This window comes from Pipra filicauda, unplaced genomic scaffold (assembly GCF_003945595.2).
Source record: "Pipra filicauda isolate LSUMZ 115617 unplaced genomic scaffold, ASM394559v2 scaffold329_size807674_pilon, whole genome shotgun sequence".
In the NCBI taxonomy this organism is placed as follows: Eukaryota; Metazoa; Chordata; class Aves; order Passeriformes; family Pipridae; genus Pipra; species Pipra filicauda.
The window spans coordinates 717,283-744,785 of NW_024104453.1; the positions used below are offsets into that span (position 1 = coordinate 717,283).

Sequence of the window (27,503 nt, forward strand, 5' to 3'; positions counted from 1 at the left end):
AGCCCCGGGGGGGGGGGGGGGGGGCGGGGGGGAGGTGAGAGTGGTGGGGGGCGAAGCGGCACCGGGGCCGGAGCGGCAGCGGCGGGAGCAGCGGCGGGAGCAGCGGTGGCAACGGCATGAGAAGGCGGCGCTGAGGAGACGGCGGCAGCCGGAGCGCACGGAGCCGACATCTTGTGCCCTCCCCTCCCGCCGCCAGCTGGGTGAGCCCGTCCGCCCCAGGGGGGAGGGGAGGGGGAGGCGGAGAGGAACAAAAGAAAGAAAAAAAAAGAAAAAAAAAAAAGAAAAACAACAAAAAAATTCCCCCCAAAGGAGGCGGCGGCAACGGTGGAGACGCCGCGTCCGCGGCGCGCTGAGCCGGCCAGGTAAAAGCGCTGCGTGGGAGACCGCGACACCCTTCCTTCAGGGGGTCTCTCCTCCCTCACACCCCCGAGCCAGGGTCGCGGGAAGGTGACCGGGCGGGCGGGAAAGAGCTGGGGGAGCACGGTGCGCTGCATCCTGCGGCCCTTCTTGCATGCCCGCTCTGCCCCCACGCGGAGGGAGCGGCCCGCGGGCCCTCGCGGAGGAGGAGGCGGCGGTGGCGAGCGCCTGGGGCCGGGGAACGGACAGCACTGTGTCAGCCGACCCCCCCCCTTATCGCCATCTTGGCCCCCCTTCTTCGCGGCGTCGCGGGGGCACCGCCCACCTTCTCCTACGCTATTGGCCCAGGCGGGGCCAAGCGCACCCTCTTTTAGTCCCGCAAAGTCTTGCGTTGCTATTGGTTTTGGAGCTGGGATGTACGGTGGCGACAGCCAATCGCCTCCCAATTGCCGCGCGCTCTCTCGCTCTCCTCCGCCCTGGCCCCTCTCCTTGGAGAGTGTTCCCGCTCCTCGGGGAGGGGAGATCTCGCTTGGGCATGGCCCAGTGCTGGGCACCGGCGAGGGTCGTCGCAGGCGCCCGCCGCGCCTTTTCCTCTCCCGGGGTCGGCTTCATTTTTGTCCGAGTCCCTGCTGTGCCTTGACCCAGATCGCTGGCTGCTACTGGAGTTCCCTGCAGGAATCCCGTGTCCCTCGCTGCACAGGATAGCTCCTGAGAGGAGCTCCCGCCGGCACCTGACAGCTCATGGCACGTCATAGTTCCCTCAGTTGCTGCTGAGGCCAGACACAGCTCATGGCACACACCATCTGTTGGTGAGCCCAGACGTTACCTTAAACTTTATCCATAGCCTGTCTCGCAACCCTGTCCTCTGGAAGGAGGTCTTCTCTTGCAGTCTGGTGCATCTCCTGTCGGCTTGATTTGGTTACAGAAGTACCAGGGGATCGATAAAGATGTTTCTGTGTGCCAAGGCAGGCAGTTCTCCATTACATCTGTTGAGCACTGACACACTTTGTTGTAGGCATCAGTGTGGGTGTCAGGAGTTATAAACCCTTGGCAGGTGCGTGAAGGGAATATGAGCCCGTGGTAAGTGCAGACACAGCAGGAACGTGGAGGGGTGTTGTCAAGGGCGGCAGGAGCTTAAGCAGCATTTTGGTTGGCAAAAGGTGGAAAGGGGGCTGCAACAGTTCCAGGTTGTTTCTTTCCTCTGGCATCTGTTGCTTTTGTTTGGCAGATGTGTTTCTTAAATAGCTCCATGGGTTTCTGTTCCCCATTGCACAGGAGTAGGTTTTAAATCCCAGCAAACAGCCACAAGTGGCAGAGCTGGGTGGCTGGTGGTGCAGGAGAGCAATGCTGAGGAACGTCTCCAGACCTCGTATTTGACATGTCCCAAAGAAAGGCAGTCTTTGGTGACAACAAATCCCAAACTGTTTGGGACTGTACGAGCTATAGCCACTGCCAGTAGTCATGGTGTGCCAGAATTGAACGAGAGCCACTTTGCTCACATCTGCTGCTACTCACTAAGGTCCAGGTGGCCTTCTTGCTGCAAGTCACTGAAGTTCTTCATTGTTGAGGAACCCAGTTCTTCACTGGGATCACCAAGCCATGCCTGGAAAGGGCCAGGAAACTCCTCCACTGCCTTGAGTTCCAGCCTTGTGTCCTCTGCACGTTAGCAAAGAAACCTGGTGCTGTAAAGTAAATCCTTGGTTGTTCAGTGTGAGAAGGCTAGAAGGAAGGACTGCAGCATGAAGGAGAGTTGGGAAGGAGACTGAGGCCTTCTGCAATGTGAGATGGTGTCTCTGACTCTTGGAAATGGCCAACACAGTGTTGCATGGGTGTAAATCACAGCAACGTTTCGCCTTTCCTTTAGAGGACTCATTTGTGTCAGATATTCCAGGCTGCATGTATAATAGGGGCCTGTATTGTGGTGGTGTTTGATACATGTTGATCTTTCAGTGGAGCTTTTGACCCCTTTGTAGTAAATTTAAGTGAACTGGCGATGGGCTTGGTTGCCTTTTACAGCCCCCCCCCCCCCCCCCCCCACCGGCATCTCTTGCCTACAGGTGTAAAAGCTGCTGCTCAGGAGAATTGAACCATTCCTGAATGAACTCCTGGGGTGGAGTTAAGTTCATTCCCAGCAGCTTTATGTATTGTAGCCACCTTGTTTGCTCAGTTGTATTCTCTAGGAACTTCACACCCTGCTCCTGGCGCAATATCCAGCGGAAGTGGGTGATGGGAGGGTTTTGGAAAGCTTTGAGCATACTATGGCAATAGTCAGAGCACGACTGTTTGAACTTTCTGCATTCACATCAGCAACCTTTGTCCATGGTAGGACGTAATCAGCATGAGCTGAAATAGCATTTAATCTCACCAGTGTCAAGTGTCTTTAGCATTTCAGTGTGCATGGGTGCTGTTCGCAGAGGGATTCTTTTTTATGCGTAGCAGGGAGGTGTTCTCAAGTGTGCCAGGGAGATCAAAACATGCCTAGGTTGTCGCTTAGAAATTTCTGTTGTTGTAGACAAGGTCATAGTGTTCAGCTCAGTGGGTCTGAGTTAATTTCATTGCTGCTTTCAAAGTTTTTTTGGAATTGGGTAGCTGCGTCTCTCCTGATATCCAGATGCATGTATTATCCCAGGTAGTCATCTCTTGCTGGCAGCAATTTCCATGCCATTTTAGATGCTTCTTCATAGTGCTAAGTAATTGTGTATTTTACAAATGGGTTGTTTTATGGCAGTTGGTGGAAAGCCCACTTTGAGTAATTTTTCTAGAAATACATTGATTTTTTTGCTAAAGGAGCCCTGTACCCTTGTTTTTCCCATCAACAGATAAAATAACCCTTCCTTCAGGAGCTTGTTTCACTGAAATTTGCTTATCCCTCAGCAAGTGGCTAATACCTCATTTTTCCTGAATAAAATATTAATTATGGGTGCAGTCAGCTCATAATAATTACTTCATCCTCTAATATATTTTTGCCCATATATCTTTTTGCCTCCAGTGTCTTCTTTGCTTGTACTGGCCTGAATTGGAAGAGAGCTGTTTGCCAGCAGGATTTTCTGTTTGTTTTTTTTTTTTTTTTCATTTGATGATCAAGTTGCCTTTATGCCCTTATTTTAAAATTGTTTTTTCCCACTCATTGAAGCCATTGGAGCTCAGCTAGGACGAGTGCAGTTGCGTGTCTGCGGTCTGTGGATCAAGTGACTGATTAAAAGTTTAAGGCAAACATCCCAAAATTTGTGGTACCTATATTTGCAGGTAGAAATTGTCATCTCATATTTTCCACCTGAAATAAAATTGTGTTTAGAGGTTCCATCATTATGGGTATGCTTACTGAAACTGGCACCTGCAGCTTATTTCTGTGGATGCAAGGAAGAGTTTGAAAAGCCATCCCAGAGCCTGTTTGTTTCTTAATACACATGTTCTGTCATGGCTTAATCTCATGGTTCACAGAAACAGTACCGAAAAATGTGTTGCTCCTGGAATTTGTTGCTTCTTTCTGGAATAAGCTTGGACTTCTTGTAGGTCCTACTCCTCTGAGGTGCTGCTTGCTCTGACTCACGTGATAGAGAGTCTCTGGAGCTATGCCCTTCATGGAGCACAAATAATGCATTGGCTAACCACAAATTGTGGGTTTATAGTGTGTTTTCTTGTCTATGGGTCCCACAGAAAGGGACTGAATGTGGGATTGCTTTAAATAAGGGTGAGGTGCAGGTTCAGGCCTCTGCATAGCAACAGATAAGCTCTGGGCTGGCCTGTCTTCTCAAGGAGAATTTACATTTGCTTTCCTTTGTCTACTTTTCAACTTCTTTCAGACTCCGCTCATTTCTTCCCATAACTCATGTTTCCACTGTTGACCCTCCTTTCTTGCTTGTGTTACTTACTTGGCTTTCTTTCTGCTTTCCCTCTTTGCTAGCTCCCTTCTTCGCCCTCAGATCACTGAGCTCTGCCATGTTTGCATCCTCCCCCAGATCATCTCGCCAGCTGCAGGCTTCTCCTCTGCTCCCCTTTGACAGGCACCTCCTTAACGTCAGGAACCGACTCTCAACTAATTATCTGGGTTGCTGATTAGCAGTTTGTGAGGACAGAGATGGCCTGGGGTTTTTGTTAAGGCTCTGAGCAAATACCATTGCATGGTTCCTGGTGTGGTCTGGAAGCTGCCTGGCTACTTTCCTCCTTGTACCCCTGTGGATTCTCCATGCAGAACTGGCTTAAGTGCATGAATGGGAATTATGACTCCAAAGGGGCTAACGCTGAGCCAGAGCTACTAAGTCCATTTGGATCCATGCTGCTTGTTCCCATGCTCGTTCCCCTTCACTTCCTCCTTGATCCCACCGAAGAGCAGAAGGGACACACATCTGGTATCTGATATATTGCTTGGTTCATCCTCTGGTTCTGTTTGTGACCCATTTGCATGTTGGGAAGGACACAGTCTGTTCAGCATACACTATCTGGAGAGCGGTGTAAGGAACAGCTACATCTGAGAGAGAAAGAAAAGCAAAGCTGGAGGATGATTTTTCATTATAGAACTTTTTGCATCTGCAGTGTTGGAACAGAAGAATTGGTGGTGGCAACCCTTAGGTGTGAAACTTGGAGGAGCTCCCTCCTGGACTGAAGGAGAAGTGCTAGTTTTCTCATCTGGAGCTCAGTAACAAAAAAAAAAAAAAAAATAATTGGGAACTGCTTTCATAAGACCTGAACAGTGCATTCCTTTTGAACTAGAAAACATCCAGCACATTTTGTGTGCTATTTGGGATATAAAAGTCACAGGCAAAAGAACAGAGAAGAACTCATTGGCTTGTGTGACCTTAGTATGCGAATGGTGCCAGCAGATATGATAAGTAGTATTTGAATTTCAGAGGATCTGAATGTTTTGCTGATCTGAATGCACAGCAGGCTGTATACCGTGCTGTAAAATTATTTTGAGCTCTTCTCACAGGTGATATGGTGGTACATACATCTCCTGAGTTGCAAATAGAGAAAGTTGGAGGGTGCTGTGCATTGCTCTGATACACAGTGCAAGAAATGGTTGATATATCAATTACCTGCTTGTATCTAAGCAGGTGTAAAGACTCAGCAAGCCTGAAACTGCTGAAGTCTCTAGTAGAAATTTGCGCTATTGCAATGTTGAGTGAGTTTTTCAGTCTGCACTGTTTCTTGCTTGTATCCTCGTCTTACACTGTCCTCTGTCCTGTTTTGTTACAGGGTCTCTGGACCATAGTGATGAGGAAGCCTCGAAGGAGGTCCCGACAGAACTTGGAGGGGAGGCGTTCTCCCTCGCCCTACAGCCTCAAGTGCTCCCCGACTCGGGAGACTCTGACATATGCTCAGGCCCAGCGGATCGTGGAGGTGGACATCGATGGGCGGCTTCATCGCATCAGCATCTACGATCCCTTAAAACTCATCACAGAGGATGAGTTGACTGCCCAGGACATTACTGAGTGCAACAGCAACAAGGAAAACAGTGAGCAACCCCTTTTGCCTTCCAAATCTAGGAAAACACCTTCTAAAGGCAGGAAGAAGGAGTCCTTCTCCAAACATGCACCAGGGACGTCTTTACACTTACCCCAGCCCAACTTCCGTGTGCTGGACTCTTTCAGCCAGCCAGATGCCCCTCCTCTTCCTGCTGCCTACTACCGGTATTTGGAAAAGCCTCCTGAAGACCTCGATGTAGAAGTGGAGTATGACATGGATGAGGAGGATCTGGCATGGCTGGAAATGGTCAACGAGAAGAGAAGGGCTGATGGTTATGGAACAGTTTCTGCTGACACTTTTGAGCTGCTGGTGGATCGATTGGAAAAGGAGTCGTACCTTGAGAGCCGGAACAATGGGGCTCAGCAGTCCCTCATCGATGAGGATGCCTTCTGCTGTGTCTGCATGGACGATGAGTGTCACAACAGTAATGTCATTCTGTTCTGTGATATCTGCAATCTGGCCGTGCACCAGGAATGTTACGGTGTGCCCTATATCCCTGAGGGGCAGTGGCTTTGTCGCTGCTGTTTACAGTCCCCTTCTCGCCCTGTGGATTGTGTCCTTTGCCCGAACAAAGGGGGAGCCTTCAAGCAGACTAGTGATGGCCGCTGGGCTCACGTGGTTTGTGCCATCTGGATCCCAGAGGTCTGCTTTGCAAACACTGTTTTCCTGGAGCCCATTGAAGGGATCAACAACATCCCTCCAGCTCGGTGGAAGCTCACATGCTGTATCTGCAAGCAGAAGGGCATGGGAGCTGCTATTCAATGCCACAAGGTGAACTGTTACACTGCTTTCCATGTCACCTGTGCCCAGAGGGCTGGTCTCTTCATGAAGATTGAACCCATGAGGGAGACCAGCATCAACGGCACGACATTCACTGTGCGCAAGACTGCCTATTGTGAGAGTCATTCCCCGCCTGGGATGGTAAAAAAGGGGTCTCCAGCTGCTAGTGGTGATGGGCAGGAGGACACTGTGAAGGAGAAGGGAGAGGAGGAAGCCAGTTCTGCCCCTCCCAAAGGGTCTCTGAAAAAGAACCAAGTGAAATTGAAGCAAAAGATCAAAAAGGAGCCTGGTGATGTGACCAAATGGCGTTCATCTGTGCCCATGGTGACCATCACACAAATTCCCTCTTACAGGTGAGTGTTGCAGGTTTAAGGAAGGAGTTGAACAGCTGGAGCTGAACAGGATCTGTTTTAAGGACTCAGTCTCTGTCATTGTTGAACTTGGAAACACTGAGTCTTCAGTCAGGGCCTAGCGATAAATATTGCTGTGTCCAGAGTGCTCTGCAGCATAATTCCTGACTGACTTTCTTCTACGTGACTGTCACTGGCATACTGTGCTTTTCTTGCTTTGCCAAGCAGCCATCCTAGACTGTTGTGTAACACAGATTTCATGGTGGTCCCTAACAGCAAACACCTATCTGGCATGAAGGTGTTTTTAAAATACTTCAGGCATTACAGGTTGGTAGGCAGGTAGGGGTCATCCCACTACTGACCTTTTTTAAGTCTCATTTCATAGTTTCTTAATTGCTCCTTTTATTACAGAGCATGTTAAACCTGTCAGTGTTGCAAGCAGCTTTGAATTTGACTGTTTATTTTTTTCTCCCAGCTCTTCCTTGTGCAGAACTAGGTAGTGCTGAATTTTTGTTTGGTGCCTTAGGAAGTGTGTTGATGTGTTGCTGATATTTTAACAGATAAGTGTTGGAAACTGCTGATAAGGCACCATGTATAATCTAAAAATGATAAGCAAGGGTTAAAATAGGTGATATATTATTATTGGACTCCTTTCAAGAGTCCAGCTTAATAACATCAGGCTTAAATGGCCCCTGGAAAGTTCTTAACACGGAAAGTAGTTTTGAAATTAAGGCTTGGAGCTGAATTGGTGATTGCTTATTTGACAGTGCTGGGGCAAGTGCTTGGTGAGACCCTCCAGCCAGGTTTCTACTAACACAGGGATATATTGTGAAAAGTAGGCACATATGTATTCATGCTGAGGAGATCCCAGATCATACCAGTTTATGTTTATTTCAGAGTGTGCTTGACACAGCACTGCAAAGCTTCATCGGGAAACCTAAGGGTCTGCAGAGTTACAATTGCTTTGCAGTTGGCTCTGTGACATCTCTTTACTTCCTTCAGGCTGAACAAAATTTGCAGCGGGCTCTCCCTCCAGAGGAAGAACCAGTTCATGCAGAGGCTCCACAACTACTGGCTGCTGAAGCGGCAGGCGAGGAATGGGGTGCCCCTGATCCGGCGCCTGCACTCACATCTCCAATCCCAGCGGAACACAGAGCAGGTACTGGTCCCCAGCTGAACACCCATGGGAGGATGGAGAGCTCGCATTCCAGGAGGAGATGTGCTTGGCACATGGCTAAGGAGGGCATTAAGGGTGAAAGGATCAGAGGCCTGATTTAAGTGTCTTCTGATCTCCTCTTGGTATGCTCATGCCTGAAGAACTGAGTTAGTATATTAGTGGGATATCCATCATGCTACTAAAATTTGTGTTGATGAATCTGCAGGTGGGAGTTTTTCCCCTGAGTTAGGAGACCCAGGATTGCACAAGGGTGTGATGGACCCTTGGTGGACTGATCTCTTAGATGATTTATAAAATCACATTTCTTGCGAGTGATTAAAGAAAATGGGTGTTAGCTCCAGAGTTTTGGCCAAATTCCAGTTTGGGTCATTCTTCCTTCAGCTTCAATTTCTGCCTGTCCCGTGCACATTCATATGGAAGTTTAGACATAATCATCAGCTCTGGACTCCTTTGCTTCCTCCTCTGAGCCAGTGCCTAGAGTCACTCGATCTCGATGCTATTAAGCAGCACTGCATTTGGCATGAGAAGTAGTTGGTGAACCAATGAAGCAGTTGGACTCTATCCTCTAACATAACCTGTCAGTAGGTATTGTATACAATGTGCACGTATATTTTTACTGTAGTTGGAGGAATTTATAGACTTTTCATTTGCAAGAAGACTGCCCTGGGTGATAAATAAAAAAATTATTTCCCACTTATCAGTGTGGAGCTTGGAAAAGTGCAGCATTTCCTTGGTGTATTACATTGGCAATTTACTATACGTAAGTTCTTAAAAACAAATGTCCTATTAATATAAACCATGAAGATCTTGTGAAGCAATTGTCTTCTTGGCAATTGTGTGAAAGTGTATGCACTTTATGTATATCATCCAAGCCATTAAGAAAGCTACAGATTTAGGGGAGGAAGGGTGATTTTGTTGAGAAGCCACTGAACTTGGATAGGTTGTCTGTCTTGGAAGGTGTGAGCTCATCTCCCAGTGTTGGCTGTTCCTTTGTATTTTGGCAAATGTCTTTCCGTGGCTCTATTTCTTATTGGTTACAAGGAGGATAATAATAGCTCCTTCCTCCCCTGCTTTTGGTCACCTTGCCTTTATATTGTAAATGCTTTGGGCTGCTGCTTCAATGCATAGCAGCCAACAGAAAAATTTCCAGCCTCTGTAATGAACTTGGATATAAAAGCTGGGAGGGTGTAAATGAACATGCACTGAAGTGTGTTCCCAGAGTGTAGCTACCGTATAACTTAGGCTAACTTCACGGATAATATAAAATCTAGAAAGGCTGATGTTGTGTTTGTTACAGCTAAATGCTGTAGAAAGGAGGGGAAATAGTCTAAACAAGAGGTAAGTGAATAGGAGGAAGAGGAGAGCAATTCAGTGGGGATGCCCAGGAAAAGAAGGAAACACAGGAAGCCAGTTGTGTTTCTTATCTCACCCCACTGCTGTATCTTACAGAAGGAGCAGGATGAGAAGACCAGTGCAGTGAAGGAAGAGCTGAAGTACTGGCAAAAACTGCGGCATGACTTGGAGCGGGCTCGACTGCTCATTGAGCTGATCCGTAAGAGGGAAAAACTCAAACGGGAGCAGGTGAGTAGTTTTGGCTGTTGAGTTGCTGCACTTAACTTCAGTCCCATGCAGGCACTCTGTGCTGCAGGAGGCAGAGAAGGAACACAACAGTTTTTCTTGAGCCTTTTCCTCTTTTCATAGAGTCTGACTGTTGGGTGCGCAGAACTCTCTCTCCTTGTCAGTCACAGAACCAGGGCTGGGCTGAAAAGTGCTGGGAAAATGTATTTGCATAACTAATAGTGGATTTGATTTCTGACCTACAGCACCCCTTCTATTTCTGGGCAAGTGTTTTGCAGAATAGAAGTTAGATCTCCTTTCATAATAATTTCAGGAGTTTGGTAACACCTACTCCAGAGAAAGGTCTAAATCGCAATTCAGCTCTTAATCTCTAAAGCTAAAAATTCCTGTCATTTGTCCTCTATGTACATTTTTTGGATGAAAAAGTTTTATGATGGAGACAATTTACTAAATTTTCCAGTTTACTCTTTGAGCTGTGTGCAGATCTCCAAAGTTGCACCAGTCAAGGTTGCTTCCCATGCTTGCCAGCTTTTCCTGTTGAGGGTCTTTGCTTGCCTTTGGTTGCTGCACCCACGACAATGCTCTCTGGCGGGAGTATCTTCAAGGACAGCTTCGTGAAAGGGTCGCCTTGCATACAGTGAGCCCTTACACGTGTCCTCAGGCCTTGCCTGGGTGCTTTCAGGCTGTCTGCAGGGAGCCAGGCAGAGGGAAAGCAGCTCCTCTGCGAGCAATTTTTTTGTGACCAGAAGTTACCCATAGCTTTTCTGGAGTCCTTTTGATGCCAGCACTGGTTCATTTGCTGCATTGTCCTTGATTTACATCAGTAGGTCAGCCCTGCTTGCTGTATGGATGTATTTTAGGTAGGAGGATGAAAAAAAAATCATTCTTGGGCTTTGTTCACCTTTGATATCTTGACATATCCCTGTCACAGCTGGCTAAATCTATAAAAGCTTGTGGAAACTATGTTGTGCTTTATAAAACAATAAAATATCACAGAAAAGTGTGTCTAGTTGGAGCTCTATCCCAGCCCACCTTTTAGATGAGTGGAGAAGGATACTCCAGAATCATGCATCTTTGTTTGACTTCTTTCCTGTTCTGGGGGAAAAGTGTGGTCTTTATATCTTGTCTTCATTCATTCTCTCACTGATGCTGTCTTGTTGCTTAGCACATCAGTTTGCTTTGTGTAAACAGACTTGCTTACCTTTGCTGTTGGAGTGGTTGATTTAATGACATAACGAGCGATTATAAGATCAAAGAAATTAAAATGTTAAAAGACAAATAAATACTTTTATCCTGTTCCAGTCTTCTTTGAATAGATTTTCAGTACTACAACTTGTTTACTTGAAATCAAACAATATTGGAGACTTCATAAGGGATATGAGAAACTGTATTAGGAATTTGCAGACATCAGACCACTGTTTTTGTTTGGCTTCTGCCTTGAAGTCTGAGAGCTCATATCTTAAACTTTGTTTATGCTCTATAGTCTAATTATGGACGTTGTTGCTCACGTAAACGCCTGCATACTTTCAACTTTTGTATAATGTTGATAATTGGCATAATAATAATATCATGAGGCAGGGAGTTCTACAGGATAATTTACCAAGTGTGAAAAGCCTCTGCCTGTTTTCATTTTTAGCTGTAGTATCTTTTAATTTTCTGGGGGTTCCTCCTGTTTTGACTTGATGAGATTGAATAAATAGGAGTTCCTCATATATAAAAGGATTGGACTGTGTGGTTAGACTCTGTAAAGTGCTGTCTGCTGATGTACATCCTGCACGTGGAGAGCACAATGTGTTTGCCAGAAGTTCTACAGCAATGAGTCTGCCAGGCTAGTGGTATGCCGACCTGAGGTTTCCACCACTGAGTAGAGCTGGGGTGATGATTCAGAAGAAACTGGAGGGAGACAGCACTCACATATCCTGTCCTCCGTAACTGTGCTCATCACTGTTTTCTCATTCCCAGGTCAAGGTTCAGCAGGCTGCTATGGAGCTACAGCTGACCCCTTTCAATGTCCTTCTGCGCACAACACTGGATCTACTGCAGGAGAAGGATGCTGCCCAGATCTTCACAGAGCCTGTTAACCTGAATGAGGCAAGTCTCTTTCCTAGAGGTGTCTAGTGGGTTGTAGATAAGGTATTGCTGGGCAGAGGCTCATGTGCTGTCATAACCCTAGAAGCATAAACTACCTTGTCCCAAGCTCCTGGTGGACTAAAGAATATCTGAAAAAGGACTCATGATGTGAGTATCCTTCCGGGCCAAAAAAGGGCATTTTTTTCTAGAAGCTTTAGCACATCTTGTACAAGTAATGTTTTGCAGAGCCGGGGTGTGTCTGCCTTGACTGGGTGACACAGAAATGAATTTCTGGCGCTGCCCCTTGCCAGTGGAAAGGGCATTAAGAGTGCTTATGATGGATGCACTCTAGTTGGCTAGTAAATGGTTTTTGTAATTGTACAGGTTTTATATGTTTAGGTTCCAGATTACCTGGAATTCATTTCCAACCCAATGGATTTTTCCACCATGAGGCGGAAGCTGGAGTCCCACCTGTACCGAACATTGGATGAGTTTGAGGAAGACTTTAACCTTATAGTTACCAACTGCATGAGGTATAATGCTAAAGACACGATTTTCCACCGAGCAGCTGTCCGGCTCAGAGACTTCGGAGGAGCGATATTGCGTCACGCACGGCGGCAGGCTGAAAGCATTGGCTTTGACATTGGTGTGGGGATTCACCTGCCTGAGTCACCCAAAACTGAGGACTTTTACTGCTTTTCTTGGGAGGATGGTGAGTACTTATTAACATTTTTTTCTCAGGCAGATCATAATTTTTGTTCTGAGCATGTCTTTCAGCCTGCATGTAAATCACACCCGTCATTCTACATACAAGACTTTTCCTATCCATCTGTTTACCTAGGCATATATCTAACTCCTTTAGAGCCTCAGAGAGCAGGATTTCAGGTGAGCTGGGCACTCTGAGCTAGGTGCAGCTTAGCTCCAGCTCTCTTAGGGCATGTCTGTCTCAGAAGAGCCTTGTAAACTGCTCATGCTCTTTGATTTGTGCTGTGCCTGTAGTACAAACTTGCTATTTTACAGAGCAGTGCAAAGGTGGATCTAGGATTTTTTGCTCTAGGGAAAGCTCATGCATTTCTTTGTATTGTAAATTGGCGAAGTGTAGAGCCACTGGATTAGATGGAGCACTGAGGTCTGGGAGGGGGTGATGGGGCAGTCAAAGTAGTGGAACCCAATCAATCCTTTTACCTGAGACTTCCCATTCCCAACACGGTTGCATCCATTCCTACAGCCCTCTTGAGATGCAGCTCCAAAGCATTGGTTGAATAACTTGGCTAAACTTAGTACAGAATACTTAGGACAATATGAAGCACTCAGAGCTTGCAGTCTGCCATCTGCTTCCTAAATGTTGAAGCTCTCTTGGGTACAGATGGAGAGTCATTATAAAATTTGTGTTGGTGTATGATAGTATGTCTTTCAGCTGTCTGTTCTGCTCCTTTGGAGGCCAGCCCTTCAACAGAGCCAGAGGAATGGCAAACGTTATGTTTTGACCAGTTCTGTTTGTGGTCTGATTTTGTCATTTTATCTGACAATGAAGTAGGTTTCTGACAAGGACCTAGACTGTGAACTATTCTGCGTGGGGTGCAAACACATCCTTTCACTGTGGCCCCTGGGACAGTAAGGGGAACTAAAGGGCAGTGCAAGTTAAATCAGCTGCTTTTTGCCCAAAGGAAGGAAGTCAGAGCTCCAAGGTTAATGATTGCTAAATCCCCAGACTAAAGCGATTGATTCATGAATAGCATCAAAGGGAGTGAGGCGTGGCAGTGGTCCCAGATGCTTCTTCAAGGAGCCTTACTCCTTCCCTTCACTGTTACAATCTCTTTTGATGCAGTGGATAACATCCTCCTCCCGGAGAACCGAGCTCACCTGTCCTTGGAGGCCCAGCTGAAGGAGCTGCTGGAAAAACTAGATATAGTGAGCACCATGCGGTCCAGTGGTGCACGGACACGACGCATCCGGCTCCTGAGACGGGAGATCAACTCCATTCGGCAGAAACTGGCCCAGCAGCAGAACAAGACCATGGCCAAGGGGGAGACTGTGCTGCAGGACCAGAGGCTGGAGAAAACATCAAGGGATGAGGATGAGGAAAGGGAGAAAGGTGAGAGGTTGCAGCAGGATTTTAATTCCAGCTCTCAAGTGCATGTCAGCAGTCAAGACCTGCTGTTTCTCCTGTCTGTGGCCCTGTGAAAGATGAGAATTGCTGTCGGTAGTTTTGGGAGTAAGTCTTTGTAAAATGTTCAGGCAGGTTCTTTACTCCTTTAGCAGATGATGCCAAGCCCCCGCACCCTCCAACCCTGGAGCCCACAGGACCTGTACCCTCCCTCTCGGAGCTAGACTCTCTGCAGGACCCTCCAACACTCAAACCCATTAGTGAAAGTAAGTCCTTGAATCAGCTGCAGAAGAGGGTGGTGTTGGACAGGGAGCTCTTTGACAAGAAGGCTCTGCAGCGGGAGAGCCAAGCCTTCCAGCGCCTGCTCACCAACAACAGCCTGAATGGACTGGCCTTGTCGCCTGCAGACACCCCTGCCAGCCCCTCCTTCAGCAGCGTGGGCCGACGAACATCTGTCCTTTTTAAAAAAGCTAAGAACGGGGTGAAGCTGCAGAGAGGTCTGGACTGCTCCCTGGAAAACAGGGAGGACCGCAGGCAGAGCGGGCAGCTTTCACCCTCCTGCCCTGATGGGGAGCGACAAGCTCGGAAGCGGCCACAGAGCAGAACCTGCAATGAGAGCAATCGAGAAAAGTCACCCAGGCAGGCAGGACAGAGAGGTAAGGAAAGACTGGACGTGGCACTCAGTGCCATAGTCTAGTTGACATGGTGATGTTAGGTTATGGGTTGGACTTGATGATCTCAGAGGTCTTTTCCAACCTGATTGGAAATCCCAGTTCTTTGGGATTTCTTTTCCCCCTGAACCCTTGGAAACTGTGAGATGGGACCGAGGACATAGAAATCCTGGGGCTGAGTAAAAACTTTTGCATCCAAACTACACACCTGGAACTGACTTTATGCTTAGAAGAAAACATAGGCTTCATGACCAGATGTGCCCGGTGAAAGCTGCATCTCTTCCACATGTTTCTAAAACAGGGCAGACAAGACATGTCCATAATGAGTTGCACTTCTCTTCTCCACTGACCGTACATGTTGTTTTTGGTATCTTAGTTCAGCTCTAGTCACCTCCATTTTAGACATTTAAAGGTACCAAGATGAAACCCAGGGAAGTCACAAATGATTCTTCTCTTTGCTAGTCTACATGGCTGCTGTAAGAGAGAGTTTTCCATTTTGTGTAGGGCAAGCCAATGTGCCCAGCTGCTTGCAAAGCTGTTGAGAGGCCTGTCTGGAGACTCTGGGCTGAGATTGGCGTTCCTGCCCTTATAGAAGGGTTTGTGTTGGCTTGAGAGTTTCCTGCTGCAGAAATGATGCATTTGGTTGGAAGTGTGCACCGTCTGTAGTAACACAGCACCCATGTAAGATGAGATGTTAAACATTGCTTTTAAATCAGCTGTACTCTCAGTTCTGGAGTTTAAATAAAATTGGTGGGAATACCAAGAAGATTCCTTTTCAAATTAGATCTGCAAATAAGAATAAGCACCTGAGGTGAAATTTGGAAAGACACAAGAGGAAAGAGACATCTGAGTGACAGCACTGTAATTTCTTTTGATTCTGTGTGAACAGCTGTTGTGGGACAGTTCCCACCTGTAAGGTTTGACTTGGCCTACACTTCAAATATTATCTCATAGCTATAAGGCTATCATAAGGTTGCTAGCATACTGAGAGTGGGAGGAAAGCAGTTGAATGTGGAGATAGACTTACCAGGACAGGTTAAAGGGATCACAAATGACTTCTCCAGAGTTGAGGGACTCGCCATCATCATCTGTTGGTAATTAAAGGAGAAAGTTGTCATCTGCATTGGATACAGGTCGGAATGAGAGGCTGAAAATAAAAAAAGGGCAAGTAAAGGCAGGGTGCTGGAAAATCACGTCATCTCAGTGACATTTCTCCTCAGCTGAAGCAGCACTACTGGCTTTTTTTCAAGTTGCTGTAGCACTGCTTTTTTGGTATGGCCCCATCTCCTCCCATGATTTCAGACACAACTGATTTCTCCTAACGGGAGGGAGTGTCTGGTGTGATGAATCTGTGTTACTGCAGAAGCAGGTCATTGTGAATAGGATTTTCGTAACAAGGTGTTTCCCAGAAATGTGTGCCTTGTGGCGATTCGATATTTACACCTAGAAAAAACAATAGTGATCTTGCCATGAGTTTGCCTTTTGTATGGCTGTTGGACTTTTGGTGAGCCCATGGGAACTTGGGGGTGGTGGATGCCTGGATGGGGGAAAGCCATTGTCATCTGACTTCTTGTGCGTGCTCTGGGCTCGGGAACGCTCTCAGGAGTCAGTCCCTGTCATTCCCATTTGTCTCCTTGGCAGGAGTGACTAATGGCTTTGCAAAGCATGCAGAAAGTGGCTCTGACTTCGAGTGCAGCTCTGCCCTGGGCAGTGGACTGGTGTTTGAATCCTGCAGGTAAGTGCCCCATGCAAAACTGTGCCCTGGAGCACCTTCTGCGTCTGGATTTCTCTCTCTGGTTTTGTTCTTTGACTTCTTCATTTTAAACCTAGCCCGAACTGTTACTTCTGTGCCTACTGTAAAAGACAAAAAGCTGCTGTATTTCTGTCCTGTTCTTTTAAGTTATTGGTCCCAAAAGCAGGGCTTGATTTTTCAAGCAAGTGGTTATCTGTTATACTTGTCTCTCTCAATGCATACACATCCTCTCTGCTGATGAATGCCTTGCAGTCCTTGAGAGCCAAAACTGGAAAAAACTTGAATTCAGATTTTCAGTTCAGCACTGCACATAAAGCTGAACTTCTGCCACCTACTGAATTGCTGCTTTCTTCCTCTCAGAAGTTTAAAAGTAGAACTAGGTGCTTCAAACATGACTTAGAACAGACTTAGAGCAAACACTTGACATCTTTTGGTCAATTTCAGTAGGTAGGTATGAGTGCTGTGTCAATTTTCTGGTCTTATTTACCTGTCCAGCCCTCCTAGCACTGATTTAAGTTATTTCACAGCCCTTTCACTGCACAGTAAAACCTCTGTTATGCCAGAATCACGTCTGTGTGTGCTCTGAGTGGCAGGCTGAGCACATTTGAGCTTGATGGGTAAGATCATCCAGGACAGACAGAAGCAAGATGTTTTTAGTTGATATTTGTGGTTATGTTTGCAGTGCCTTGAACATGACCCATCACTAGAGAAATACGTTTGGACATTTTGTGCTTCCTCACAATGCATGTACTCAGTTAGTTGTGTAAGATTTCAAGCTTGCAGTGTTAAAATTATATGCCTGCGTACACCCGTTCTCAGGGCTAAACAACAGTTCAAAACTGTTAGCTGTGTAAAAAATTGTTCTGCGGCAGGGTTGAATCACAGGAGCATTTTTCAAATGAAAACTCTGCTCTGCTGGGCAGAGGGATCCTAAATGTTAGCTACCCAAAGAGGCGTATAATTTTGCACTTGTAGCTAAGGTTTGATTAGTGTTACCATTGTAAATCTGTTTGCAAAGTCTATCATGCCCATGACAAAGGGCAAGGCCCTGGGTTTGGAGGAGCAATTTTGATGCAAGGGCTTTTCTCTGTTGCAGAGTGATCCTACCTCCACAGTCAGGTGCTGGGCAACCCAAGGGCAGCATGTGGCACGCCAGTAAATTATCTCTCTTTGCACATGCTGAGCCCCTTGTAGGCATAGAACCTTCAGCTCTTCTTTGAGATGAGACACACACCCAGCACTTCATCTCTTCCCCTGTTTTCTGGGCTGTGTGTCCAGATCTTCATCTCAGTCATTGCTTCTTCTGTAAGCTGGATGCTACCATGACCTCTGTGCAGATCTTACAAGAAGTTGTTGCAATAGACTTTTGTAAAGTAAGAAGCTGCATTGAAGGGAAACAGGAGACACCCGGATTTGTGCATAGTTATAGTGTCATTTAAATGAGGGTCCTTGAGTTATGCAGAAATCTTTGATGGGGTGAGGATGCTGTCAGAACAAGACTGGGAGCCAGAAATTGCCTTTCAGGCCATGTCTTGGCCTTATGGCCCCACCATATTTGCCTCCATTTGTGTCATAAGTCTATCCACAACTGGTATAGCTCATGAAAACTCCAAAAGCATCACTACATCAGCTCTCAAGTGTGACATCTTTGCTGGGTTTCTTTCTCATGTTTACAGCTTGGTTTCTATTAGGCCCTTTCTTAGTTCATGGGAAAGCTGGGATGATGTCCACTGTGCTTTCACCAGAAGAGATCACATTTTGCTTAAGTATTCAGTTTTCTTTTCATGTCAGTGAGGCACCAGTGCAGTAATTTTTCAGTAGTTTAGACAGAGCTGGGGAATCTGTTTCCTTGTCCTTGTTTTCAAGGATAATCTGTTTTCTCCTAATGCCCTTCTTTTCCATGTCTTTCTAACAGTGGTTTGATGCCTCCTAAGCGCAGTCGAGGAAAGCCGGCTCTTTCTCGGATGCCCTTCGTGGAAGGTGTGAATGGAGATCCTGATTTCAGTGGCTCAGGTGAGAATTGCTGCACAGCACACACTGCTCTGGTCCCACCGCGCTGTAGGGCTGACATCCATCTAAACCAAAGGGAACACATCCCAAAGCACACCAGGAACCAGTCCTGGACAAACTATCCAGGTTTTATGATCAGGCTGCTGACCTGCCTGGGCATTATTACCTGCTTTGTTGCAAATTTAGGTTACTGCATAAAAGATTTTTCCTGCTTTCACCTTTGCTGATTGCTTATACCCGGTCTTCTCCTTGGAAGGATACTTTCTGTTGGGCTGGTGTGTGTGATGTGCCTGGCACTTTCTCCTGTTTTGGGACTAGTTCTCTTTAATGATGCTGCAATACGAAGAGTTAATTGTAAGAGGGGTCTCTCTGGAGATGACTTCATAGCTGTTCCCTCTTGTATTGCTTGCAAGGTCCTCATAACAAAGTTGTCTTTGTCAAACTCTGCTATATGTCTATAAAATTGTCACACTCCTCACTTGTCACTACCCAAGGCACTACGCCATTCTTTCAGTGCTCACACAACCAGATTCTTGGCTTTCTTATGGTATGTCAGCAATAGAGTTATTGCAGGTCTGTGCTGAAATCAGAATTCAGCTTTGATGCCCTGGAATGCCCATGCCCTTCTGTGCAGCTCCCGAGTGCAGGCTCTCGTCATGGCTCTTTGAGAACCATTATTATCCTGGAATTTGTGTGTTCAGCAATCTTCTTTGGAGATAAGCTTGCAGAGTGGGGCTGGTAACATGAGAATTAGGCTCAGTGGGGCAATTCTGTGTCTTAGAATATAATTTCATTAATGGAAGAATATGTCTGGAATGCAATAGTGGAGAAGCACATCAAATCTGTCTTGACAGGGTGCTCAGTTGGGTTGTACTCAGCATTTTCTAAATTCACTTTTCAATGCCAGTTGTTTGATCATTTTCCCGACAGCAAGCACTACTTGCTATAAAATTTGCATTAATGAAGATTACTCCATTTCCAGGACCATGAGCTGGTAGATTTCATGTGTATGACCAAATCCATCTCTTGTATAGCCGTTTGATTTCAGTGACTCGATTGGATTAATATTTCCATATTGAAGAGTTCATGTGAAGCTACATGCATGCATAGACTTGGACCCATGATTTAAGAGGCTGTGGCTTTATCTTAATGCTGAACATGACTGTACTGACAGAGCATAAAGAAGGCTGGAGCTCAGTGCACACTAAATTTTATCATAAACTTACTGCAGATGAGATGTGTGTCATATCACATCTCGTTTGGCCACCCAATGCATATGGGTACAAACAATAAGTGGCTTTCCATTTTGTTTTGTCAGAGGTTTTAAGTACAACAGTATTTCAACTATTTTAGCTGATTGCTCCTGAGACAATGCAGGCCATCATGCCTGGGTTAGATGACAGTGTGGTTTCTTGTGTTACCATAACCCTTTTGCCAGTAATAGCCCTTCTAAGCCGTGTGTCCTCCTGTCCCTTAGGCAGAACTCTCTTGATGTCCTTTGAGAGTCAGGCTGAGCTGGAGCCCTTGGAGCTTGTGTGGGCCAAGTGCCGTGGCTATCCTTCCTACCCTGCCTTGGTAAGTACCCTGCTGCTCTCTCACAACCTGTACTTGCAGTGCAGGTAGCCCAGAACACAGTGCTAGTGTGCAGTGTAACCAGACAGAAAAGGAAAACTTCCCAAAATAATGCAATATGTGTTTTTTTTTTCTTTCCCCTTTGCGCAGTTAATTTTCCCTGTGCTCATTGTTTCAGAGCATTGCAGAGAATTTATAAAACATTGGCCTCTCATTGTCAGGGATAGGAACCCCCCTCCCCTTCCCTTCCCTTCCCTTCCCTTCCCTCGCCTGAAAGTAATTAGTACTTTTGGGATGAGAAGACGTAAATTTTATAAATGCAGGCACCATGGTCCACCTGGTGTCTTAAGTGCCTGCACATTTTCCTGTGTAGTGAGTACAACTCCACATGTAGGTGCCCTATCATATGTATCCTCTTTCAATAACCATATGTTTGATTTAAATATGAGAATATATTCATGAGCATTTGCACCTAGTCCCTTGAACAATAGTTCCTTAATATTTATCTCTTTGGATGTTTTTCTATAAACATGAAATCCATAAACCTGTCTTCATTGAGCACCATACTTGTTTTCAAAGCAAAACATGGCATGCAGGTGTTGCTAGGAAGTGCCATTACCACTGCAGGCATTTCGGTGCTTGTTAAGTTGTCAACAGAGATTGCTGAAATGAGGATATGAGTAAGAACATGAGATAAGCTAACCATGTTTTGTTGTTGCTGCTGCTTTTAAATATACTCCTTGAGATATGGCTTTTCCTGCCATCTCTGCTTCATGTAATTTCCATGTGGCTGCAGCCATGCCCTTAAGTACCTTTCTGGTTCGGATGGCAAGGACAGACAGCTCTTGTGACTGCTGACAAATTGTAAGGGCTAAAAGAAAGTGGCCATCACAGAAATTAGAGGGGTCTCTACATCCAAGCAGCAGAGCTGGGAGACTGGGCGTAAGCTGACACAGTGTGCAGGCCTGGCTGTGACTGAGCACAGTTCTGATGCCATCAAAAATGGTGGGTTCTGCTGGAATTGTGACGCTCATCTATACTCTTACTCCAAGTGGGAGCTCAGAGGAGGGAACAGCTGTGCATCTGCTAGCCATCTTGGCCAACCAAAGCATTTTTAATTGTCTGTGTGGCTACAACTGGAGTTAAACTGTGGTTTAGAATGCATTTAACCACTGAGACTGCCTCGAAAAAAGGCTTTTTTTTTTTTTAATAGCAGCCTGTTGTGGTGGTAAAGTGTCCTTCATACTACAGATGGCCAATGTCAAAGCCAATCTACTTTTTCAAGACCTTAGGAGGCAAAGAAGAATAGATGGAGTATTGCATCCACCTTTTGCTGTTTTGTTCTCCTCCTGTGATCACATAGCACAATTTGGACACTGGGGAGAATTGATGCATCTGTTGTTACTTCTCTTCAAAATGACTATAGTCTGTGTTACCCTAGCTTGATGAAGCCAGCACTGCTTGTCAACTCTCTCAGAATATTGGGCCTGATTTTAATCTAATAGCAGTGTAAATCTGAGCAATGCCACTCAAGTCAACTGGGTTGTTCCAGAATGGAGCTGTTGCGAAATCATGTTACGCCTGTGGAGTACAGCAGTCTTGTTACATTTATTGTATGATTTTGAAGTGAGGGAGGGAGATCTTTGCTGAACACAACAATACTGAGTTTGTACTGAATTACCAATTAGTGTAGATGCATCTACAGCCACACAGAACCACATATTTAGATCCTTTCACTTTTTTAAGATTGGATGTCTGACTTTCGAACTGACTGGCTTCCCTTCTACAGGGGAAGGCTCGAGGACAAAGTTTTTTTAGAAAGAGCTACTGAAACATAACAAGCAATTTTGCTTACCATCCAAAGTAGACTTATTTGTCTAGCTTGGATAGACTGAAAGAACAGAAAAAAAATGCCTTCTCTTCAGTACTTGAAAGGATTTTGTTCTTAAATATCCTTTCCCTGTGTCACTAGATAATCGACCCCAAGATGCCGCGTGAGGGTTTGCTTCACAATGGAGTCCCCATCCCTGTCCCGCCCATGGATGTGTTGAAGTTGGGGGAGCAGAGGCAGACAGAGGCAGGAGAAAAGCTCTTCCTTGTCCTTTTCTTTGACAACAAGAGAACCTGGTGAGTGTGTGCAGACAGGCCTGTGGTGAGTGCTGTTGCAGAGAAGGAAGATTTAACGTAATCTTTGATATATGGGAGCACACAGGGATTATGATGATGATGATATTACGTGCAAATTGGAGAATTTGAACATGCAGCAGTCAAGAAGAGTCTAAATAAGGAAGACAGCCTGCTTTTCCCGGCCCAGTCACACAACATCTCACAGTTCCACAGTGAACCGTCCAGCATCCTACACTCAAGGGTCACATCACCAAGAAAATACTGAGGCACACTGAGAGTTAATTTGCAGCGAATTACAGAGAGCACTTGACTTTAAAACACTAGCAGACTAAGCAGCCTGTTCCAATGCTGCACAAAAGATTTGCCAGAAATTTCCAGGGTAACATTTTTAAAATGCTGAGTTTATTTCATATTTAGACTTGGCTGATTTTTCAGAGGTGCTAAGTACCTGCAGTTTTCAAATCAAGACCTTTGTTTAGGATGGAAAATGTAGGTGTAAGCATGTAGGTTCAAAGCATGTGAAATATCTCAAGGCCTTTGTTGTTCTGCTTCAGACAGACTGAATCTGCTGATTTTAGCATTAATTGCCAACCATGCTCACATGGTAACAATAAACCACCCAGATGTAATAAGTCATAAACAAGTGAAGTGCCTTAAAAATACTAAAAAGACTCTGAAATCTGTGTATGAAACAATGGGAAACTTGTAAAATTGGAGAATTATACTGGAAGAGGAAGAGGTGACAGCCACATGCTGAGCCCACTGAATTTACCAAATGGGAACATGAACCATGCAAATATGCTGTCACACACAGGAGTGTGCAGCTGGGATCACAGATTCAGAGAGCTTATACTGCAGACAGAGCAGATGCTGGACTGTTGGGATGCTGTGGGAACAGGAGATAGATGGGCTTGCCTTTCCTTCTCCTGCCTTTATAAAATAACGTATCAGGAATTTAAAAAGAAACCTTGTTTCAAGAGCCCTTCTCCTTAGTCTCCTGAGGAAGGTTTTTGCTGGCATTCCTGGAAGAGTAGTGAAGCATGAGATCAGGGAAGGGCCAGAGGCTGGAGGAAGGAGGTGAACATTGCCCAAAGGTGGTGTCAGGGCTGGAGGGAAGATACACTATTGGGAATAGAGCAGAGCCAAACACATAGTGGGGTAAAGCAGCAAGGGAGAGGGTTTCCCCTTACATTTTGGGGCTGCAGCAGTGTTTTATGCAATCTAAAGAGATGGAGACAAGGTGCAATGCAGGCAAAGTATATGCCATCTGCTTGGGAAGTTGAGAAGTATTTCTGTGTTCTCTGGGGAAAAGAGGTGTCAAGAGACAAACTCCTGAGGCTTTTTATTAGAACACTGCATTGTTTCACTGTTCCTGATTACCAGAACTAGTTGATACGGAGCATGTTCCTCAAAGAGGTATTAATGATTTTTAGCAGAAAATCAATGGCAGTACCATGCTGTAGTCATCATTTTGAAAAACCTAAATCCAACCTTGTAATTGAAACTACCTTTCCAACAAAAATAAGCATTTCCTTGGCTTTGCCCTGCTCTTGTTGAATACAAGCTCTGCTGTATGTTTACACTCTTAAGTGGCCCCTTAGAGCCTTGTTTGTAGTTTGTGGGAAGATAAGGCACCTCAGGAAAGTCCTAAATTTCTACTGACTTCAATGATGTTGCAGAAGGGTCACAAACACTGAAATTGTCCCTCATCTTTGTGGTGAAGATAAGCTGAGCTGCCCTTCGTCGCCCATGTTGGCTGGCTGGGAAATGCTTTGAACTGTGCTAGCAGTGGCTGAGGTTGAGTTCCTAGGGGCTGAACTTCATTAAGAGAGATAGGTGGCATGTTTCTCAGTGTACTGGTTAATCTGGACGCAATAAAAACCTGCTACAGACAAGGCATTTGCAATTTAAGTCATCCATTGGGGTTAGCCTGGGCTTTGGACATGTCAACTGGAAGTTGCCTGGTTTTGGGTGATACTCAGATAGTTGTACCCACCTAACCTCTAATGCTTACAGCTTCTTGGAACAAGACAGAACTTGCTTGGGGATAAAAACTTACTTTCCACCATGGAAGCCCCTGTATTATTTTCTGCTCTGTGGAACACAGGGATTTCCAAGTTTCCCCTGTAGCTCCAAGGAGCATTGAAAGCCTTGAGTAAGGACTCCAAGGAGAGAGAAGACTGTGCTTGGAAGGCATTTTGGCTACAGGTGGTTCTTCTATGTCAAATGCAGGCATTTAAACATTTGTAGCATCATTGTGGGTGTTAATGATAAACAAATATATTACATAAGTGTAACTGCTCCTGGAGAGGAGATAACAGCCAGTGACTAATGGCTGCTGAGATATGTGGGGAAAGCTTGAGGAGCTGGAGTACTTGGCCATGTCCTGGAAACTCATGGGAGAATGTCCTTGGCCTGTAGCAGCCATGCAGTAGGAATGAGCCAGGTACACTGAAGCAGTCGCACCCCTGCTGATTGCTCAGGTATTGCAAGGGTGAGAGGCCTCCAGGTGTTTGCTCTTCTTTCCCCGTTTTCCCTCTCGATACTCTTGGTGACAGATCTTTGCACTCTCTACTGCAGGCAGTGGCTTCCACGTGACAAAGTCTATCCCCTTGGTGTTGATGACACAGTGGACAAGTTAAAGATGATGGAAGGACGAAAAACCAGCATCCGCAAGTCTGTGCAGGTGGCATATGACCGAGCCATGATCCACATGAGCCGAGTGCACGGAGACCATCCCTTCATTACATCCAGTTACCTGTAAAGGATTGGGGTGGCTGGACCTCGTTTTCCCCCCAGACCTTGTGCTCACTGCATTGGCAGAGTGGACCATCTCATGCACTGACTGGCAGGGGAACACCGTTCCCAGCAGCTTTCAGCAGTCCTCAAAGTACCCTGAAATGTGCCAAAAAAAACTTGTCCAGCTTCTTTCTGAATGTATCTGCTGAAGAGCTGGCAAGAGACGGAAATGTGTAGTCTGCAGGGCTGGGAGTAAGGTAGTTAGCAAAAGCTGACCGCTGATAGGAGCCAAGGTGAGTTGATGCAGTGAGCAGAGTGCAGCACTTGGATGTTTGGACCTCATGCACCCTCCCTTGCCCCTGCCTCCCCTGTGCTGCCAGGGTTTGTAAGTGGTCAGCTAGCCTGGAGTAGTTCCTGGGAACCTGCCACCACTGTAACAGAACCAGGATCCTTTACGGAAATCCCAACTTGACTTTCTTGTGCCAAATTTACCCAAACCATCATTGGCCTTTTCATTTTTCTTTAAACGATATTGTCCCATCATATAAAAAAACCCCACAAAATGATAGCTGGGAGTTCACATTATGATTTTCCTGCCTATGTACATAGTGTTTTCATGTTTAGATTTCTCTCATTGCCTTTAGAAAAGCTTGAGATATATCGATGACCTTTCCCCCCCTTGCAGCACACAGTTACATGCACAGATGCACAGAGCTTTAAAGATGAAAAGCAGATTACCTGATCTGTGTGTATATGTATGTCCTAGAAATTTATTTTGTATCTGTGAATCTGCTGTTACATTTTATATCATGACTGTGCAGTACGGAATCTAAGCAAGGATAACTTCCTTTTTTTAAGAAGTAAAAGTAATTTTGAAGGTGTCTAAGTAGAGTTGAAGCAGCTCTGCAGGTACTGAGGTTGATCAGGGTTGGAGGGAGATACATCTTTTGTGTTGGTTTATGCACATTTGGTGTAAGGCTCCTCTTCCTTTCTTCTCTCTTTTCTGTCTCTTGAATGTTTTCTTCTGATGCAGTTCGGGTTGAAACCAAGTGCTAACGAAAGCACACAACCATTTTGCCATTTCCCCTTCTCCCATGCAGACATATCCTTTCCTTGGTGTGTGGGTCTCCAGCATTGTCATTCATCCAAAGCCAAGTAAACCCAGCTCTGCAGACAATCCCTGTTGTTCTGTGTTTGCATTGCAAAACACAGGGACAAACTGATGTCTGGAAACTTGATGGCAAAATCTTTTCTGTTAGCCAAGGACTTTATGATTTCTCTGATCTATTCTGTTGCTTATCTCTTTTTGCTTTCCCATTTTCAAGAACCAAAGGTGCAAAGTAAGATTGTAGATTGAATATCACTTTGCTTTTTAACTCAATATTTTTAAATTATTTTTAACCTTTTCATACTAAAGAGAATGATAATGAATAGTGGGGAGTAATCACTGCCATTTCTATATGGTCTACTTTTTTAAAATGCCACTTCTTATGCACTGGGGCATGGAACCACAGTTGAAGGAATTTTAAGATTCCTGCAACATATAGAGGTAGGACATAGGTTTGTAAGAATACTTATAGTGATAATAACACCTATGGAGTGTGGCTAGGGAAGGATGTTGTGTATATAGTTGTAAAATGTTCTAAATTATTCAGACCTATTGTCACTATTCTTGAAGTCCTCAGTTGTGTTGCTGGGTCTTTTATATGCACACAGTGTAATTTATTTAAAGGAACATACACTTTTCTAGGTGGTAGCTCAGCTGTGGACTTGTGACCTGTGTATATGCTTTAAGGTCTTGGGAGGTGTTTTTTTTCGTGTTTGTTTGTTTTGGTTTGATTTTTTGTTTTGGTTTGGTTTTTGTTTTTTTTTTTAAATTACATTTTAGAATTTGAATTGGCTAATGTCCTGCTGTTGCTACGGAACTTAAATGTTACTGTCAGTCTGCTGTAAAGCACAGATTGCTGTATTTATTGTAGAAAGTGAGTTTATTTGATTTCTAGAATTGTTTATATCAGATGGTATAAGAGGGGTAATAAGAAAATCTATGCTTGTAAAGAAAAGAAAAACCTAATTTTACCTTCTATAATCTGACTGTCTGAGACTATATTTTCTCTCTGAGAAATAAATGTTCTAATGTATGAAAAAAACCAAAACACTACCCCTCAAGAAGTGTTCTTCCTTGCTAGTGTTGTCCTGAAATCTAGAACTTACTGTGATGGCTTTTAATCATCTCAGTTGTCCCAGATGCAGGCAGAAAGCCTGCAAAGAGCAATGGGGAAGTGAAACACGAAGGGGTTTCTTGTCCTTGACCATCTCCTGGGGATGAGGTGACAGGGCTAGATGCTGCAGGGTGCGATCCCACCTTGAGCCCTGCACAGCAGCGTGCTGATGGGGAAGCTGGCTGAGAGCCCCGAAGAGATGGGAATTGGCAATCTGGGGCTTGAATCACATCTCTCGGTGGTGCTGGACCAGGGACGGTGGGACTTGCCAGCAGATGGGATGTGGAGGCAGCAGGAGAGACCCTGCAGCTGGGTTGATCCCTGTCACGTGCCTGGGGAGAGTTTCTCATCTCAGCATGGCTCTTGCATTGTCTCTCTTCCCTGAGATGCACTTTTCCTTCCCTGCACAGGTTCATGTTCCTCCAGGCAGTGGTGCACTGCAAACACTTGCCTGACCCACACAGCTCAGTTGATGGTTGGAGTTGTGTTGATGTTTTTGCTGTTGGGTTTGGTGTTGGTGGGGTTTT

General features: G+C 45.6%; 1 protein-coding gene across 5 annotated transcripts; it reads left to right on the forward strand.

Annotated features, from left to right (window-relative positions):
- Positions 1-26,910, forward strand: BRPF3 (bromodomain and PHD finger containing 3). Of its 5 annotated transcripts, none has more exons than XM_039383869.1 (13): positions 1-200; positions 5,551-6,953; positions 7,953-8,109; positions 9,577-9,708; positions 11,668-11,796; positions 12,175-12,487; positions 13,604-13,870; positions 14,035-14,148; positions 16,195-16,288; positions 18,222-18,319; positions 19,794-19,891; positions 21,861-22,015; positions 24,596-26,910. In XM_039383869.1, exons 2-13 carry the CDS (start codon positions 5,569-5,571, stop codon positions 24,777-24,779), a joined length of 3,126 nt encoding a protein of 1,041 aa, XP_039239803.1. In that variant the 5' UTR covers positions 1-200; positions 5,551-5,568; the 3' UTR covers positions 24,780-26,910. The 5 variants fall into 5 exon arrangements, with proteins under 5 accessions (XP_039239803.1, XP_027584235.1, XP_039239802.1 ...); XM_027728434.2 differs by having other exon boundaries at positions 2-200; positions 14,035-14,538; XM_039383868.1 differs by having other exon boundaries at positions 2-200; positions 14,038-14,538.
- Positions 26,911-27,503: the final 593 nt, after the last annotated feature.

Excerpts from the sequence above, each read along its gene's own strand:
- BRPF3 (XM_027728434.2), top strand. The coding sequence starts at position 5,569 with ATGAGGAAGCCTCGAAGGAGGTCCCGACAGAACTTGGAGGGGAGGCGT. Across the intron at positions 12,488-13,603 it reads CTGCTTTTCTTGGGAGGATG|TGGATAACATCCTCCTCCCG; the intron begins GTGAGTACTTAT and ends CTTTTGATGCAG. Across the intron at positions 13,871-14,034 it reads GGATGAGGAAAGGGAGAAAG|CAGATGATGCCAAGCCCCCG; the intron begins GTGAGAGGTTGC and ends TTACTCCTTTAG.